Raw genomic sequence first — 19,775 nt, forward strand, 5'->3', positions numbered from 1 at the left:
ATCCGGAAATATGATCACCGATTCCCTTACATTAAACCACATTCACACTTCGAATAATTGTTCACTCTGAGTATAATTTTATTGACATCAAATCCACATCCACAATTTATGTTACAGAGTCAATATGTATACGAAAAAGATATTTTTCAATGTTCACCGCATTATTCACCGTAGAGGAAACAATTTTTTCTTGAAAGGGATGTTAACCCAAAGTAAAGTTTTGTAAAATCTGCATTTGTATTTGTGTAGACATGGATAAATACATATACATGTTCGTGGTTGTGTGCGTATGTGTATGTGTCTGTCTGTCTGTCTGTCTATCTGTCTGTCCGTATGTTTGTGTAGGATATAGTTACATTTAGAATGCTATATAATGATATATACAATGGAAATTCAAAATACCTGATATCATATTGTCGATAGTTTTGACGAAAAATCAACCTTTCATCAACCAAAAAAGATACCTGTATTTATGTTCAATCACCATACGAGAAATCTGACTAAAATTGACACTATGATGATAAGCATTCACATGCAACGCTTCGAATTCGTTGGCGCCGATATTTCACTCTTCATCTATATAGCATTGACAAACTTTATAATTCAAGTTAACCCTTTTAGTGCTAACACGATTGAAACTACTTTGGGATAATTGCATCTTTACATTTTTCAGATTTCTCAAAAGTGTTAGGTGCCCTATAGCTGAATGTTACAATATTACAAATTACTCATAAAGACAAGTGTGAAACTTTAAAAGAAAAGCAGATGAGCTAACATTTGCTGATCAAACCAACATTACTTCACCATCAAATTATCCCAAATTTGTAATTTTTCTCACAAAGTTCAGTGTAACATTTTGCGAATTTTCATTAACTTGCTGTATTTTATATGGTAGTTCTGGACCAAATGGCCATAACTTTTCACTTGCTACAATTTTTGACCAAAATCTTTGGGAAAATCTGAAAAAATGTCGACATCTGAAAAACGTTCTTGGCATTATATTGTATAAAGGCAACAAAATGTTGACTTTGGCACTCAAAGGGTTAACACGTGATAGTTCAGACATTTAGCGTAGCAGGAGATGCCCTAAAAAGTGAAAACCCTGACCAATCTGCCAACTAAAAAGCTGCATCTTTATCGAGTGAATAAAGTGCCTGAGTAAATACTGCTGTATATTCTAAGATATGAAAATCCACAAAGCACATCAATCAATTAAAAATGGATTTATCAGTTTTAGAAGATTGAAAAATCCTCTTCGTCTCGACAGAAGTGAAAGTTTCAGTAGGTGGGTAAAACGTGTTCTATAGTATTAATGAAACATGTGATTTCCAGCTGATTAACCGGATCAAAGTTTAATCCTGTAAGGTAATAACTGGCCATAGTATTGCTATTGGTTCTCTGTACATTTGTCTCTTATTGTGATTTACGACTAGAAAGCAGTACAGAAATGGAAACTCAGAGATCATTAGGAAACATCATGTACAATAAATGGGGAAATTTCAAACGCATATTGTTCATGCTAAGGTGAAAAACAATGATTAAATCAATTGAAACTAGATCTTAAATAGTATAGAAGTATTTAAATCCTTGGCAACTAAATGGTGATTGAATACCAGACGCACACAAAGTAAACCCCTTGATAGAGGGAAATCAACAAGCCTGCTATTATCTACGGAAACATAACTGGTTATTTTTGAACAAATTCTTCAAGGCTTGTATTGTGATGGGATCTTCACTCTCAAAAGAAACAGTTCTTATATATTGAAATATGAACCATATCAAAGACATTTTCTGTTGTTAAATCATGGAACTATTAATAAACCAAAACTTGAAAACATACAAGTTTAGTGTGAATCTGACATTGTACTGAGCAAATTCTGGTGCATTGTATTTAACTATCCTATTATTTCTTCGTAGAATCTGGATTAATTCAAATGTGCAATGCAATACATTCATCTAATATACACTGTAATCTCATTTTGGTGACCTGCTTTGATTGAAATAAGCTTCACAACGAAAGAGTGTATGACACATTTGGAGTTCATAACGAGTTAAACACCAGAAAGGTTTGATGAGGATTACTGTCTTTGGGATACATCGCCAATTAAAAAGTATGCGAAAATGTGTTTGCAAAAGTAACGAGCTAGATGTTCCCAGTAACATTGCCCAATGTCAACACTGCATTCCAATATTGATTGGCGATAAATGATTTGTTGGTCCTGTTGTTTAGCAAAGTTGACTGTGCAGTATAAAATATATTGTGCATTGTATATCGTTTATTTCTTAATAATTTCCGTCTTGAATTTCCTTGCTTTATAATAAGACACTTATTTCCTCTAGGCTACCTGTAAATGTTTGTTTCATAAAACACCCTGAAGGTTGATTTGAATGAATGTGACAAAAGTTTTGGGCTAAGGTGCAGCATCTCGGAAGCTGTTATCCAATCGGTTGGGTGAATCTTACCATCATTGATTTATACGCAATAGGCTCCCTAAGTTGCTGCCTATAGTTACACTCGACTAATCAGATATAACCTTCTGAGCCAGCTGCATATCAGCTGAAAGATTCTAATGTCGTTTTTGCTACTGCTATACATAATATGGGTCGTTTCTCACTAAAGTATTGTAAATGATATTCGTGGTTACATAAATGATGATTAAATGTTTCCATTGATATATTATTCAAATTCCTGATTATCAGATTAAGAGATACATGAAAGGGCTTTTTATGCGAAGGTTCAAAATGTGTATAATTCTCAAGCATTGGCCCGGCTTAGTATATCAATTTATCAAAGTACAAGGAAAGGGACACGATAAGTTTCTGGCATCTATTGATATCAAAATAGAAGTTTGCAAATACTTTATATGGTAATTCTTACGTTGGACAATTTACTAGACGTAAATCATGCGGGTCTAGTTTGCCATCATTTAATACTTTGCTACTTGTAGTATTAAACGATCATTAATTCCGTCATAAATGAAAATTGGCAGTAATAAGCTATAGTTTATGTCTTTTTCACGATATTTCTAATTGGCCGATCGAATTTGCCTTTAGCAGCAAGGGGAACAAATCTGTTTTATAAGTTGATGGTTTTAGCTGAATCGTCAATTCCGTTTGACATTCAAGCGCTATGTTCAGTAAAATTGGCTGAGACTGCCATTGACGAAGGTTTCTCCTACTTGGACCCCCATATCAACTTTTCCTGATTTCAATGTTAGGCTTTTTTCTGCCACCACACCATTGAAAGAAACAGGAAGAGAACTCAATATTTCCTTGATTATTGTCTGTGAACAGGTGGCAAGGAAAAGATGCCGACCTGGAACAACAATTCGTTTGAACTTTGCAAGCTTGAAGATTTCCTTCCTCCAGCCTTCCACCATGTCCTGTTTTACATACTCGTCTTTCTTGCCAGTAAACACGGTAAGATCACAGGGTAACTGTGTCGTTTTACTACCCTGATACATTTTGCAAATGTCTAAGCCGACTTCAACACAGGGAAGGAGTCTTGCCAGTACGGCTGGATTATTGAGGACGTCATTGTCAATGAATTTAAAGTCTGCCCCATACTCTTTCAGAGTGTTTGGTACATTTGTCGTTGTACGTAACACAGACATTGGAACGTTGTAGTCATTAGGATAGGGATATGACATTGATGGTGCATACCACCCACCAACATAAAGATGAGCCGGGCAGATACCATACTTTTCCAACAGATAGTGAGCCACTTCAAACGCAATCAAACCACCCATACTATGACCATAAAAGGCAAACCTGCCTTGTATGAGGATTGGCTTCAATTCTTCAGCCACAAGAGATACAATGTCCCGTAACTGACCAAGAGGCTTCTCTTTCTCCCTTCCCTCCCAACCTGGAAGTTGGACCACAATAGTCTGTACCCCTTGTTTGTTCAAGGGGCCATGCCAGTTGTGATAAAGTGACAGTCCTCCTCCATTAGGTGGAAAACATACAAGTTGCGCTTTGTAATCCTCTGTTGGGCCTTTGATCACAAGAAGTGATGGTCCTTGCTTCTCAGTAGTTGGCAACTCTGCTATTGACTGATCTTTGCCTTTGCTCATCAGCTTTCGATAGACAATTTCGCTGAGGCTGATGATAGTCACTTGGTCATTAAGGAAATCAACTGGTGGAATCAAAACATCGAAATGCTCTTCAATCAGAAAGCTAAACTCTGATGACTTCTGGGAATTGATTCCCAAAGCAAAAGGTGACGAGTTTCTTGGAATCTCATCACCAATGCCGAGAATCTTCTTCAGGGAATCGCAAAGATCATCTTCAATTATAGCAAGTGCCTTTGATGGTTCTTCTGAACGCAGTTTGTTGGCAAATGTATCATCCTGAGAGTACAGATATTTGTCTTTTTGTGTGAATAGAGCCTTGAATACAGAAAATCGCCCCTCTCCACTTCGGGCGTGTGTCAAAATCAGATGTTTATTTTTGCTGAAGTATTTCTCTTTGCTGTATGTTGATGTAAGACCGAGTGCCTGGCAATCAGCTGTCAACATTGTACCCAATACAGCTAGAAGTTGAGCGGGACTGACACTTTTCACCCCTTTATCTTCCCACAATTTCACATAGCCCTGCCTTACAGCAAAACCTGTGCTGTTTATCACACCACCATAAAGAACGGTAGCAGGAAGACCCTGACTTCTCCTTAGCTCTCCCAAACTTGCAAGATATCTATTCGCTGAGCAATAGTTTGCTTGTCCCGCATTGCCAAGAAGCGCTACAATGGAAGAGAGCAGGACAAAGTGTTTGATGGGAAATTCCATCTGCACAGTCAGTTTATGAAGCACAAGGGCGCCATAACCCTTAACAGCTATCACATCATTCCAAATTTGTGGTTTCAATGCCGGTAGCAATGTGTCTGCGTACACTACTGCACAGTGAAATATGCCTTCAACTGGTGGTATAGCATCATCCGACTTGATCTTCCTTAATGCTCCTTCAACCTGGTCATACCTTGAAACGTCCACCTGCATGACCTCAATACTGGCACCAGAACGTCTCAGTTTTGTGAACCGCTTTTGGATTTCTTCTTCAGGGTTCTTGTTCCTAGAAAAGATAATGACGTGTTTTGCCCCACATTTTACCAGCCAATCAATCATCTCACAACCAAATCCTTTTGTACCGCCAGTCACAATATATGATGCATTTTCATTTGCTATGAAATCAGTACTTTCAAAGTCAATTGGAATTGAGAACTCTTCTTCGTCCACGGTGACAATAGTCTCATTCAATTTGATATTTCTTTCTTTCGAAATCTCTGACATGTGAGTCTTATCAGTGAGCTTCTCCAGGACTTTGCAAAAGTCATCTGGAGAATTTGAAAGAGTCTGTAGCAATTCTGTGGTTTTCTGTCGAAAGAAACGTGAGGAAGCTAGGTTTGCCATTACTGTGTGTGACTTTGTGATAGCTACATTTGCAAGTGGCGGAAGTGCAGATCTGGTTTTCTCACTTATCATCTCATTCTTCAAAAAGACAATTTTTCCCATTGGTCTAAGTTTAGAACACAGCTTTTGTAACTCATTCTTTTTCACCGTTGTGGCATCAGTGAAGACGATCACGTCATACTCGTCATCCATTTCATTCATAGGACTTGATCTTTCACTGCCTGAGTAATAATCACTTGTTGACTGGTTTTCCCCTCCTTTTGAGTCAAGCATTACTGTTTGAGTTTTTAACCCCAGTGACCTTGCCAAGTTTACAGTTGCTTCACCTAGAGTGTCACTAGTGTCATCCACGTACACTAGCACTCTCAGGCAACCATCCATGTCTGATGCATCTGTAATATTTATGAATGGACCGAGCAAATGGACTGCAGCTGTAATTGCTTCAGCTGCTGAAATTGCCTCAGGTATTTTGCAGAGGAAGTTTGCATCGATCAAAGTAGTTGACGTCAGTTCACTTTGGCTCACACCAACCACCAAATCACCTTCTTCAAGGGTTCCCCACACTAAATCACTCCCGTGTACTCTTCCAGAAAAGATGAACATGACACTTTCTGGGCTTTCATTGTTTTCACCCTTGTTTAGAAGGGGCATGTAACATATGACCTCCACTTCGACTTTTCCTTCAGGGAGTCTTTCTTTGTATTCATGTTTGTGTGTTTGGATCTTCCATGATGTATCTCCATTGTCCACAAGCTTCCACGCCTGGGTTTTGATACTTCCATGGTAGCTTGTCATGGGCTGTACTTGGATACGTGGTGCATACACATGCAAAGCCCCTTCATCGTCTCCACAAGGTCTTAAGGCGATCTGATTTTCATACAATAAAGGTTTACAAAGGAAATGGAGAGTGGATGTGGCCAAATCTGAACTATTGTGATTCAGAGGCAAATCTACCATGTAGACAGGAAACTCTGGATTCTCATGCATTATTGTTGAACCCACAGCTGTGACTCCTGTCATAGCTGGTTGTGTTTCCTCTAGATCAGTAGCCGCAAGAGCCCCTTGGGTAATCAACCATAGGTTTGGATAGCTTTCTTTGTAAATAGTGGTGAGTGAATTATATGCACTCACACACAAACTGCCGCAGACATCTTGTGTTTCCTCAAATGTGCTCCACTTCAGAAGAGATTCTGAATCATGTTCTCCTGTGAGCGGAGCAGCAAATACGATGTCAGTGGGACCATACATGTTGCAGACTTCTTCAAATTCTGCTTCCCATGATTTGTTCGTAGGTGATTTGCATGAAATGCCCATGTTGTCGTCTCCGTTTTCATCGAGTTTTGATCTCAAATGTGATGAGAAATTTGTTTCATCTCCTATGATAAGATACTTCCTTAATTTTGGACTTTCTTGCGTTTCCATGTCATGAGTGTATTGCCCATCATTTGAAATAGTTGAGACTTTATCCCATTGGGTATACCACAGCAGTTGTTTGTCAGAAGACGACCGTATTTCTGCAAACTTGAAACCTTTCATCTCACAAAAGATTTCCATGGTTTTTGCATTTGCCACGGTTACGTCAGCAAAGAATTCATCACCAGCTTGTGTCAATTTGGTGTAGAAAACCACACTTCTTGGTGCTCGTCCTTTCAGGACCATTTCATTCATCGAACTTGGCACACCAAATTGGGGGTTGAATGGCAAGTTAGCAGCCTCGGCATTTCGTTTTGTGATGAAGTACTTCAAAACAGCATATCCTTGGAAAATTGCGTCCAAAAAAGCGGGATGAAAAATGTATCTGCTTGATTCCCGTTGTACTTCTTCAGACATTTCAGAAAAGACGATACTTTCAGCACTATCAATACTGAAATGAACCTTTGTGGTACATAGGAATGAACTACCTAATTTAAAACCACACTCTGCTGCTAACTTGAAGAAGTCGTCAGTTTGCAACACCATGTTGAATTTCTTCTCAATGCTTTCAATATTGAGTGTGGATTCTGGCTTAATTGTGTTGATGATGATTTCGTCGGTGTTGGAAGATGAGCAAATCTCCATGGTAGAATGTTGTACCCATGCTGCATTGTTTGCATCCTGACTTCGTAGGAACAGCTTTTTGTACTCTCCGTCTTCTTCCTGTACTGTTGTTTCAATTGTTGTTGTGGCTACGGCAGAATCGGGGGCAAACAGAAAACGCTCAAACGAGAGATTCCTGAGTATTATATCTGCGTCAGATGGGTCCAACTCCCTAGCTGCAGCAAGAGCTGTTTCCACATATGCAGCAGCTGGTACAATGACATTTCCTTGTACCACATGGTCCTTCAGCCATGGAATTGTGACAATGGAAATCTCAGATTTCCAGACTGATGAGGGAGAATTGAGAAGATGGGACAATTCCTGTCTTTTACCAAGCAAGGCATGGTTCTCCATAGGGAATCTATACAAATCTCTGCTACTTGGGGTTTCGCATGAACACTTAACACGTTGCCATGGATAGGATGGTATGGGACATTTTTTGTACTGACCAATACTGAACAAACTTTCTAAGTCTACCTGACAGCCTTCGACATAAAGCTTACCAAAGGACTGCATAAGATCTGTCAGATCGTCAGACAGTGTGTTGATGTCACGTGGTCGTTTTAGGGAATGTGTGGTGAATGGCTTGGAATGACGGGACTTATTTGCGGCAAATATATCATTCATTGCTGGTTTGAGTGCTGGGTTGGGGCTAATTTCAAGGAAGTTAGTGTATCCCTCTGCTAGTAAGTTTTGAATAGCTGGCAAGAACTTTACTTGTTGTCTTATGTTACGGTACCAGTAGTTTGGATCTAAAGCGTCTTTCCTTGTAATGAATTCGTTGGTGACTGTGGACATCATGGGAATTGTGGGACCGTATTTTGATTGTGCATTCTCAGCTGACTCTGAAAGAAACCTGACTTTCTTGAGAAACCCAGATTTAACAACCTCTTGCTGATAGCTATGGAATGCATTGTTGACTTTGAGAACAACGTTTTTGATATTTTCTTGTTTGAGAGTGGAAGAGAAAGCCTGTATGACAGATGTCTCACCAGACAAGACTATTTGTGTTGGGCTGTTAATGGCAGCTACGTCAAGAGTGTGTTGCAGGGAACTTTTCTCCAACTTCATCTTCACTTCTTCAACAGGGTGTAACACTGCCAGCATCGTACCCGATCCGCTTGTGTGCCTAAGTTGACGCCCTCTGTTGTAAATGACTCTAACTGCATCTTCTAGGGTCAGTAAACCAGCTGTGTATGCTGCTGCAACTTCGCCAACACTGTGACCAACGATGGCATGTGGATTAACTCCACATAGTCTCCATAGTTCAACCAGTCCGATCTGTACAGCACAAATTGATGGCTGCGCAATTTCTGCGCAAACAAACCAGAACGAGAACAAAGAATTAGTCAACTGGCTCTCTTATTGAGAGCATTTGGTGTGCTAAAACATTTTTAAAATTTTTTACTGACTTCACTTCCCATTGTGTTTGAAGAGAAAGTAGTTTTTCATCAAGCTTCACACTTAAGTTCAATAGACTGCTTGTAGTACAATATATTCAAATGTTTTAAATAGATTTCAATCCTACCTGTCTTATTTATAAGATCCTTGTCAGTTTCATCCGTCAACAGCTTTACCAGGGACCACTTCGCACCACATTTTCTGAGAATTTTGTCGATTTTCTGTGCAAGACAAAGAGTCACGTGGTCATCACATTGGCTAAATCACTTTAACACGTTTTGCTAAACATTTTTACAAGTAGAAACCTGCCCTTGACTATTTGGATTTTTTAAATTTTCACTCTAAATACTGTAACAGATGGCAAAAGTAAAGGAATACATATATTGAGAGTATTGCAGGACAATCCACTGCTTGAATTGAACGAGGATTCGTACCTAGCATTGACCCTTGTTGTTAAATCAGTTTATTAGTTACCTTCATAGTCTCCCTGAATGAAGAAACAGTGTTCATCAGCTGTCTCGTCATACCCCACCATTGTGTGCCCATACCAGAGAACACGAAGACCAGATGCGACTGATTAGAGTCACGTGCCGTGCTCTCGATGTAATTTTCTGATGGCTTGCCTTCCAGTTTTCCCTTCAGCTCACTGATAGCCTCTTCTTTCCTCCGACAAATGACAGCACAGCGGTGACTGTGGTGTTGCGTTTTCAGGGCTGATGTGTACGCGGCATTGGCAAACTCTTGAAAATCTTCTCCGATGTCATTTTCCAGATAGGAAATCCAATCAGATATGCGTCTCTCGAGTCCTTCCTTTGTTGCTGCAGACATCACCAAAAGCATTGGAAAGGGGTCTATGTTGCTTTGTTGGTGTATTTGCGCTGAAATTTCTGCAAACTGTCTTTTAACTTCCATCTCGATGTTCTCGCTGACAGCATCAGATGAAATGAATTCTTCGAGAACAATGTGTGCATTTGCACCCCCAAAACCAAACGAACTGCAACCAGCTATCCTTTTGCTGACTTGCGGCCAGGCGGTCAGTCTATCCGGTACTTCTACGCCGTTTTTCTTGAAGTCGATGTTAGGGTTTCCTTCTTGGAAGTGTACAACTCTAGGAATCTTTTTCATCTTTAGGCACAGGGCTACCTTTATCACCCCGGCAACACCAGCGGCTCCTTCAGTGTGACCGAAGTTTGACTTGACTGATCCTATGTACAGTGGTTTCTTTTGCTTTGGTCTCATTCGTGCCATTCCCTCTCCAAGGGCATTAGCTTCTGTAGTGTCGCCCACTTGAGTACCAGTGCCATGAGCCTCTACGTATTGTACATCATGAGGGCTCACCCGGGCATGTTTGTATGCTCTATCAACAAGATCAACCTGGGCTTCATAGCTGGGGTTGGCAATTCCAGGTGTGCGACCATCATTAGTGAGAGCGCCTCCACGAACCACTGCATAGATCTGATCGCCATCTTCTACCGCTTTTGCAAGAGGTTTCAGGATCACAACACCAGCACCTTCACTTCTAGAGTAACCGTCAGCTTTGGCATCGAAACTTTTACACTTCCCATCAGGAGACAGCATTCCGGCCTGACAAAAACCGATACTCGTGTCCGGCAGGAGTAGAAGATTGGAACCCCCGGCAACAGCCATATGACAGTCACCATTTCTGATAGCTTCACACGCTTGATGTATGGCGTATAGAGAGGATGAACACGCCGTATCAATCGTGTAGCTGGGTCCTTTCAAGTCGAACTCATATGATATTCTATTGGAAGCCATGCATGAGTTGACACCAGAGTTTGAATATTGACTGACGTTGCCGGGAGGGTAGGATGCAAGCGAGGCATATTCACTTGCTGTAAGGCCCACGTAGACACCGGTGTTGGAACCTCGAATGCGTGAGGGCGGTAATCCAGCATCTTCCAAACCTTCGAAGACAACCTCAAGAAGCAGGCGTACCTGGGGATCCATATATTCTGCCTCATCTACAATAAAGATATTGATAATACTAAGCTAAGAATACATTCAATAGTTTTAAGTCTCATTAACCCTTTGAGCACCAAATTCAATTTTTGTCGTCTTTATAAAATATACCCACATGATTTTTTTTTTATTTTTACCAAAATTTTGATATAAAACTGTAGCCAAAGAAATGTCATGCCCATTTGGTCCGAAATTATCAAAAACTTACAGAAAATTCATCGAAATTGATAAAATGTCGGTCTAAAGTTTTGGTGGGAAAAAATTACTGCACTCGAAGGGTTAACATATTTGTGCACTGGATGAAACATTATACACATATTGACTGGCCATGAGGGCAACAGCATACGTCTGTACCCCGAGGGACTGTGAGTCACCCAAAAACAAACTGTTTCCCGAGGCCTTAGCTGTCGCCCGCATGGCCAGTCAATATGTGTTTTATAACACACCTCATCCGTAGCCATGAATAAGAACGTACTATACACAAAACTTGTCGCATGAATGATGTAATATGTTGAAGTGGTTTGGCAAAAAAAAGTTTTTCCCGACAGGGTTGCAATACTTCTGCAAAACGTTCAATGCACCTTTGATTATAATTTTCGTTCGTTTCGAGTCCTTGTTGGAAACTAGAGCATTCAGTTCTTCTTCAGAAAGTAGGATAAACCGAGAAATTTCTCGAATATCGTTTCGCTCGGACACAGACGACATCTTTGTTTACATTCCAGTTCGCGCATGCGCCAATAATTTTTTGACGTCAGTGGGCATCATTTTTCGGAACTGATGCTTGGCAGGCAACAGTTCCGACAAATTATGCCTGATGACGTCGTTTACGTGGATCAGCACAAAAAGAACGCATCCCATGTCACTATCAATTGTCGAATTAGAACACAGACTGCGGATGAGGTGTGTTATAAACTCTTATATATAGTGGATATCTGTTGGTTTAAGGCATGCGTACACTGCTCTGCGAGTCATAAAAGGGAAGTGATCATGAATGGGAGATGCCATCCTTCGTAGACTTTTTTAGAACTTGGCCGTCTTAATTAACTACTAACTGGCTGTTGTTATAGATTCAAGACAAGCACATACACATCTCAAACTTGTTTCTTACTATGCTTTGCATTTTTTTCTGAACTATAGAAGCAACTCCCGTGTAAAACATAACCAGCGCAGAATGCGAGCAGGCTGACAAATGTTACAAATAGACTGCAGTTGGAAAACTCGACCTACCTGGAGGAATCTTGAAGAACTGCCTATCAAACGAATAGACATCGTACTTCAGATAGCCACCGCGCTGGTTGTACATTTTGCCGGCGACTTTGTTGGTCGGTCCACCAGGATACACGAAGTAAGAAGTGTCAAACCTAATAGAAAAGAAATGGGAAACAATCAAGCAATATGCAGAAAGTTTTGACGAGGGAAGACAGAGGGGTAAGTGAGTGAATCGCTTTTGAAATATCATACAGGGATAGATGCATGGATTGTTGAAATGGAGAGGCAAGCGCCCTCTTTGATCACATATTATCTTCAAACAGAAATCAAGAAGTAATTCAATCAGTGCGATGCATTTCCTGAAATCTAATATGTCTTCGCCCAACAAATATTTCCTTTCTCTGCGTGACGTCAGAGCGCCATCAACATGACTGTCTTCAAATTGCATACTTTTCTGTAACAGAGACCATTTTGTGCAAAGAGACGTAATCTATCTGTCATCTCCAGCTTGAAGAACTTTAAAAGGAACAACAAAAATGTGTCGCCGCGTGTTGAAATTTTCACATGCGATTGATTGCATCAGAAAATTACACTTTACGTTGCTAGGGGGCGTTGTTTTTCCCTGTGTGCATTGGTATCGCTGATATCGATTTCTGTCGCATAACGAATTGAAGATACTTGTTAGTTATTAAATCTGTAAATCAATTACTAAATCAATTAATTTTACTAAATACTTTGCTCTTTGACGCGTTTAGGCTAAACTACATGACTACACTGTATGCCCTAGAAGAAAGGTAGGCTTATCAATTTTCTTTCGAAAGGTTCAAAGGTTGAAGAACATGACTGTGTATAACAGACATTCGCGCCCAACTTTTCCTGCTTTCATTGAAAATGCTATAATTATCGTTAATGATAGCTTTTAGACATACCACTCAGTCTTGAGTACATGTCAATATAGGTCGCGATGTAGACATAAAAAAGCCTCTTACTAACATCTAAGTAGACATTACCCAATGCATTAACACTCAGTAATTTCGCAAAATTCGTGTCTCGCTAATTAAAGAGGTAATGTCACCATTAACGTTACAATGCTCCTTTGACGTGTATAGTATTACTGTCATTAAGAGAATTCTGTAAAGCTGGCGTCACAGGGGTGAGAATACCCCAGAATTTACGATTCATCTTTATGGAGGTGCATTCATATTTAATTGTGACGTCAATGCTTGTTTTGAAAAGTTAACAAAAAGTAAAAAGACTTTAAGAGAGCTTTAAAAAAATTTCGGTCAGTACGAGTATATAAATCGAACAAATAACTGGTAGCCGTGTTGATTTTGAAAGTTAATACAGGAATATTAAACGATTAATATAATTGAAGCTACTTTTTAGTGTCACAAACGTGAAAGATTAATCATAACTACAAGTCCATGAAGCAAGGGAATACCGTTCACAATACAGATCTAGCACCTCTACTCTCCCGTTACGGCTTGCTAACTATTATTTTTAATATGGTATGAGTTTTTTGTTTATGGCTTTCTTTGAAAGGTCATAAAGTTTTTCAGTTTTGTTTCAGAGAAAACTTCAAAACAACGAGCGTCTTAAATGGACCAGGAAAGTTCAAATATAAGTTCCATAATTTAATATCGGTAGTATGCGCCTCGAAAAAACGGGATTATACTGTTGCTGAAATTTTCCTCTATGAAACGTTCAAACTAAATTCAGATTACAAATCCGAGATCACAGTGCAAAGCTGGGTATTCGTAGAGAAACAAATCACCTAACATTTTATGAAATTTGTAATTGCCGCTTTTCCAGTGTCAACTCTCTAGGGAAAACCACATTTGCGATGATCGATTAAGTATGACAGTGAAAATATGTCTAACTTGAGGAGCTTCAAAATGAGCCCCAAATAGAACCGCAGACCAGAAAGTATTGAAAAATTCGAGTCAGAATGTCAGTCCCCGCTGCACATTCTACCTTGAAGTTAAGATGTAACAGACAACATGATGGCGCTGTTCACTTTTTGGGGGAAAGCAAATGATCGATTTCGACAGAGCGAGATTTTCCCAACAAGTTTTAAATGGTCAAAACAGCTTTTAAGGACGTTATTGTAAATTCAGAGACCGAATATCTATCCCAGGTGCACATTTTTCGAGAATGGACTTGAATGACATGCCGACACATGAACTTTTCTCACAGCTGTTTTGTTAAGATGTCAGAAGGATATTGTGTTGTGAAAAGCTTAATAAAACTAAAAATACACGATAATCGTATACGGATTTGTCTGGAATCCTATAGTACAAGAGTTGTAACAATGTGGGGTTAGATTGGCACACAGGAAAGAATATAAAGAACCCTATCTTGCTACATAAGGAGTGGACAGATTTGCTAGAAATCCAAATTAAAAGTTCAATTGTACTGATCGCTAAAGAAAATGGAAAACGAAGCTCGGGTCATGAAATGTATTTCAAGATCAATAGAGTAGCATTTAAAATCGAACAAAGTAATTGTTTCAATGTAATTAAGCTCAAGTGTCACGAATCTGTATTGGGTTTGTAACAAGAGCCTAGGAATTGCCTTTATTAAGATGTTATATTTTTTCTTTTCCTCTTAAGACGTTTTACATTTGAAATGTTTCATTTCAACTCCAACACTTTTCTTTTGCTCTCTCTCGTCTGTCTGTCTGTCTGTCTGTCTGTCTGTCTCTCTCTCTCTCTCTCTCTCTCTGTCTGTCTCTCTCTCTCTCTCTCTCTCTCTCTCTCTCTCTCTCTCTCTCTCTCTCTCTCTCTCTCTCTCTCTCTCTCTCTCTGCATATGTCATCGTAACCCAATTGTCATATCATGATTTCTTGCAGTCATTCATGAATAAATCTCACCTAACGGCATTAAATATCTTGTTTTTGTTGTTGTTTTGAAAGACCGAAATTACTCAGTATGTCGAAACAACACCGACAATATCAATGTGTATGCGGATTTAGTTCTAGAATCGTCCGAAACGGATGTTCCTGTATCTATTATCGTTTTCACATTAATATGTAAACTACGCAATGACTAGTCTTTTGATAGCTTACAAATTTGCAAATAGACCATTCATTGGTTATGTATTGAAAGTGGTAATAGCATCGGCTGTGTAGTATGAGCGACAACATTTTCAGTGTTAGGGGGAAGAAGAATGCGATTATATCGGTTGGGTGTAAATTTTTAAAATCCCTTCGTCCCGGGGAAGTCGGATAATTTGAATCGGCCCACTGTAGTCCTCCAACAAGGAATACAGTTTTGAGCAAGTTTTTTTCAAAATTAGCAACAAAATAATGGTGTCAAGTTTAATAAACGCATTCTTTCATGGACAAAATGTCGCTTTAAAAAGAACAAATAGTTTCTGACGAGTTTTTAATTTAAAGAATAAAAATGAACAGTCCGAATCTAAATTATAACACACTATTTACATTAAGAAGGGATATGATCGGCCCGGAGCAAAACGGACATTTAACGTAGAATTCGCGCCGGGGACAGGTATATTCGGACTATCAAACCCTTTTAATTCTTTTCTGATCTACCACTTGTGGGGGTTCATTTTAAAGCTCTTGGTGTAAGAAAACTGTTCCCTGTCTTAATTTTTCGAAATCGGAATTTTTATTTTTTTGCTCCATAGAGTTAACACAGAGATGGTGGCCATTTGAATTTCAAATATCAGTAAATCTTGGGTAATTTGTTTCTCTGATACCAAAAGTTTGCACGGTGATGAGTATGGTTTAAATATTCCTCAATGAAAGTTTGAGAAAAAGTTTAAATCTTTCACTTTCGAGGCGCATACTACCTTAAAATGGTTTGTTATCAAAGATATTCAGATACGCTATAAACATTGAAATTAAGAGTCACATTTGCTGTAAACTTTGATGTGTTTGCTATAGATATTGCCTTGTGCAAATTTCATGTTGAATTTATAACGAGTAAACAATCCTTGAAAAATGAGATACGTTGATCTCTCATTATTTCTATGAAATGTTGTAGTGTTTGTAGTTCGTACACCCACTCTTAATTATGCGTCTTCTGAGTGTGACTTTGAAGTTCACTGCTATAATATGGTTCACAGAATGCAAAAAAATCGATTACCCATGATGCATTCAGGATTTTCCAGACCAAATCAAAGAGTATCAATTACAATGCAACAAAAGCACCCTAGATCCGGTAAACATTTTTACTGTCTATTTCCTTGTGAGTTTAATCGATTTCCATTGTCTTTTCAACCATATTTTTAGTTCATCTTTCGGTGTAAGAAGGGCCATTCATCGGTACTACTTTAGAACAATCGGACCAGACATTATCGACTAAAGCCCGCATTTATACGCCGCTTTCTAGTTCTCTCTCACACTGACTGTACACAGCCACAACAAAGAGAAAGTCCGGTTTTGTTATAACAAGATCCGCATTCCTCAGCGACGCGACGATCATGCGTACTCGACCTGCGAGCCCCTTATGAGTCACGCAGTTGTCGGAAAACTAAGCTTTTCATGGCCGAAAGCTATACAACCCTGACCCTTCAATACACTGTTTTTTGGTTTTTGGTTTTCACTCTCCACGCCTTAGCAGGTAAGGAGTATGTAAATAGTTGCACAGAGAAAAAAAATTACCCTTGCAGAGGCCGAAGGTTTTAGAAGATATTTTTTAAAAGTTTTCAAAAGATTGCCGATCGTTGAACTGCGTCCAAGTGGAAAACGAGCCCAGATATCAGAGCCCTTTTCTTGTCGCAAATTGCTCGCATATATAATGTTTTCGAGTACCGCTTGTTTTGGCGAACTTTTAATGCAAATCTGTGTACATAAGTGGTACATTTATTTAGTGGTGAAATTTATTTATTTAGTGGTGAAATTTAAGTCCTTGCAATCTACTTTGAACATTTGCATGTTTTGCAAACCCCCAGGAAGATCTAAACAATGTGATATCATACTTCACCTCGCAGTAATTTCAAATATTTCAACAATTATGTCTTCACAATCGAGACATTTTGGACACAAACAGGCCAAATACAAATTTACTTCAACTCAGCCGCGTACTGACTGTGTGTCAGATTGTGGTTCAGCGCAGACCCAGGGAGGACGATGGATGATTGTCCTTTACTAGCTCTTTGTCGGGTGATAAAGTCAATTTGCCATTCCTCCTTTATGACCATGACGTTTACAGCGGGGTTTTCAGTACTTTTCGATGATTCACAAAGCCACGGTCCGTCCGGAGGGACCATGATAAAACATTCACATTTTACCTGTGATGAAAGATCATTCCATCGATTCTGTAAATTGGACTAAAGGCCTCTTTCGCACACATTTTCGCAGCCAGATTGCAGAGCAGAGATGCGGGAGAGCGCCCGGGGCACAGAGCCATGTTTTCAACCGTTTTCATATCAGCTTTATCAGCCAATTGCAGTAAATCTCCACAGCTCCAATCCGCCACGGACAGCGCCTTAGCGAACTTTAATAGGCTGTTACATTAATTACTAACCTCCCATTTTAGCAAATAATCGGCTGTTACATTGATTACTAACCTCCTCTATATCTCAAATGCGCCCTCTACGTTATGTTGGCTTTGTAACTGCTTGAGGTACTAACCTCCCTTTTTAGCAAATAATCGGCTGTTACATTGATTACTAACCTCCCCTATCTCAAATGCGCTCTCTACGTTATGTTGGCTTTGTAACTGCTTGAGGCTGGGGTGGGGGTGTGTGGGCAGGGCTGCAACATATTCCTGTTTGTACGTATGGGTACAATAACTGTGAGCTGATTGTAAACACGAAATGGTAGATATCTACTGACCTGTCATCGGGAGGCGGTGACGTACAGTCCATACCATCCACCAACATCTTCCAAAACTTCTGAGCGTCATCAATGCCGTTGGCATAGCGACAGCCGATACCAACAATTGCAACTTTGCGATGTGTTGGGAGACTTGGATCGTGGTCCACCACACGTCTCTTTGGGATCGCCTTGCTGGTTGCGTTGCCCATCTCTGAATAAAATGACAGTAATTTCCTTGTTAGCGCATGGATACATAAAAAAATTTAAGAGTTTCGATTGAAACTCGAAAAACAAATGAAATTCTTCACTTGGTTCCAGAGGGAAACAATATGAATCGTCCTTTACAAGTTTTGATAGATAATTTGTGTCTATTTTGACAGACATTACACGATGCAGTGTCACGTCAATTCACGTCACGTCACTGTCAGAGAACACGGATACAAATCTCCACATAAAGAAGAAAAAAAATCTCGAACGAGAGTGCGCCCAGAGAAGTTTTTTCGATCAGTTGATCTCCTCACTGAAATGATAATTTTATAACAAATGAAATTTTCATAATGCATCGCTCTGTTTATCAGCTTACGCAAAGAAGGAAAAACTAAAGTTGAAGCCGATAAGATTATTTTTATGTATATGCTATGAAAAAAAGCAGTAAACAAACACACAGACAAGCAGACAAGGTGATTTGTCTCCAAAAATGATAAAAAAGACGTGGGAAAATTTTACCTTTTGAGTTCGAGATGGACACAAGAGTGACGGAGACCAACTTGCAGTGGCTGTCTTGAAGTGTCGTCGATTCTGGAGAAAATTGCAGAGTATCTTGCAATAAAAGGGTCGAATACATGCATGTGTCGCATGGAATTGACCAATCGCAGGTCACCATCACTCTGGACAAGTTGCGTCACGCAACCGTGTCGTTGCTAGGGCCAATCAGATTCCGAGAAACGTATCCCATCCATACAAAGTTTCAACAATAGAGTTTTTGAAGCAGTCTGTGCATTTCACATGCAACCGCAAGTTATTGGTCGGTTCGGGGTATCAAAGGGAAAGTCCCTAAAGTACTCGTCGGTAACTTATATTTGGACATGATCCTTTCTCATTTTTCCCCCGCGAAGTGAAAGTTATTGATCGTTTGTAGAGCAGTGTTTTGTTTTATGTGATCATAGTCAACGTACAACGACACTCACACGCTCGTATTTGCAGGTCATTCCTCGCAGCTAAAAGGCCTTAGGAGGCTTCTTGGCAGCCATATCGAACAATTAAATATAAAGTTTATTCGAGCATCTTGAATACAACTTACAAGGACGGTAGGGCGCCACCGGCGGTGCTCCTGGAGTACTGTGACCGCCACTGCTATTGTTGTCTGGGCTGGGCGTGCAGGAAATATCAATACGTGGACTGACCGCAGTAGCTTGTGCTTCGATACATGACAATGACCGGCCGCTGATGGTATGCCTTAGAAAAGTAGGAAGTTGGGAAACGGAACGGCCGCTATAAGCGCCTATCGCCGATTTCGGAGTCGTATTTAAAGCCACAATATTAAAGCCACAATATTAAAGCCACAATTATTCAATAAACCAGCATCGATGGCTTTCAGTACATCTCTGAATTCAGTCCTGCCATCCTCGTTGCGTCAAAACGATCTTCTGTGCATTTTTTAGTGGAATTTCCGACGGAAACCGCGCTTTCAACATGAATATTGAAGGGTGTAAAACACAATTTATGTAGTTACAATCCAAAGAAAGACAGGACACAAAATTATCACAACAGACCATCTTTATAATCTGCGTTACTAATTCTGCGTCTTTTTAAGGCTGAAACTCATGAAGACTTGTCCCTATGATGACAACAGAAATACATTTAGGTCAAGAATCTGTGATGGACTGCACGGTAGGAATGTTTCTGTAAGTCGTCAT

General features: G+C 39.7%; 1 protein-coding gene across 1 annotated transcript; it reads right to left on the minus strand.

The window, feature by feature from the left end:
* Window positions 1–54: 54 nt before the first annotated feature.
* On the minus strand, window positions 55–19,118 carry LOC139136714 (phenolphthiocerol/phthiocerol polyketide synthase subunit C-like). Its single transcript, XM_070704530.1, has 6 exons — window positions 18,586–19,118; window positions 17,878–18,070; window positions 12,093–12,226; window positions 9,360–10,867; window positions 9,013–9,106; window positions 55–8,797 (listed from the first exon to the last, which is right to left on the minus strand). The coding sequence occupies exons 1-6, from the start codon at window positions 18,740–18,742 to the stop codon at window positions 3,135–3,137; spliced, it is 7,749 nt and encodes a 2,582-aa protein (XP_070560631.1). The 5' UTR covers window positions 18,743–19,118; the 3' UTR covers window positions 55–3,134.
* Between the last annotated feature and the right edge of the window lie 657 nt (window positions 19,119–19,775).

The sequence above is a fragment of the Ptychodera flava genome, chromosome 1, assembly GCF_041260155.1.
Source record: "Ptychodera flava strain L36383 chromosome 1, AS_Pfla_20210202, whole genome shotgun sequence".
In the NCBI taxonomy this organism is placed as follows: domain Eukaryota; kingdom Metazoa; phylum Hemichordata; class Enteropneusta; family Ptychoderidae; genus Ptychodera; species Ptychodera flava.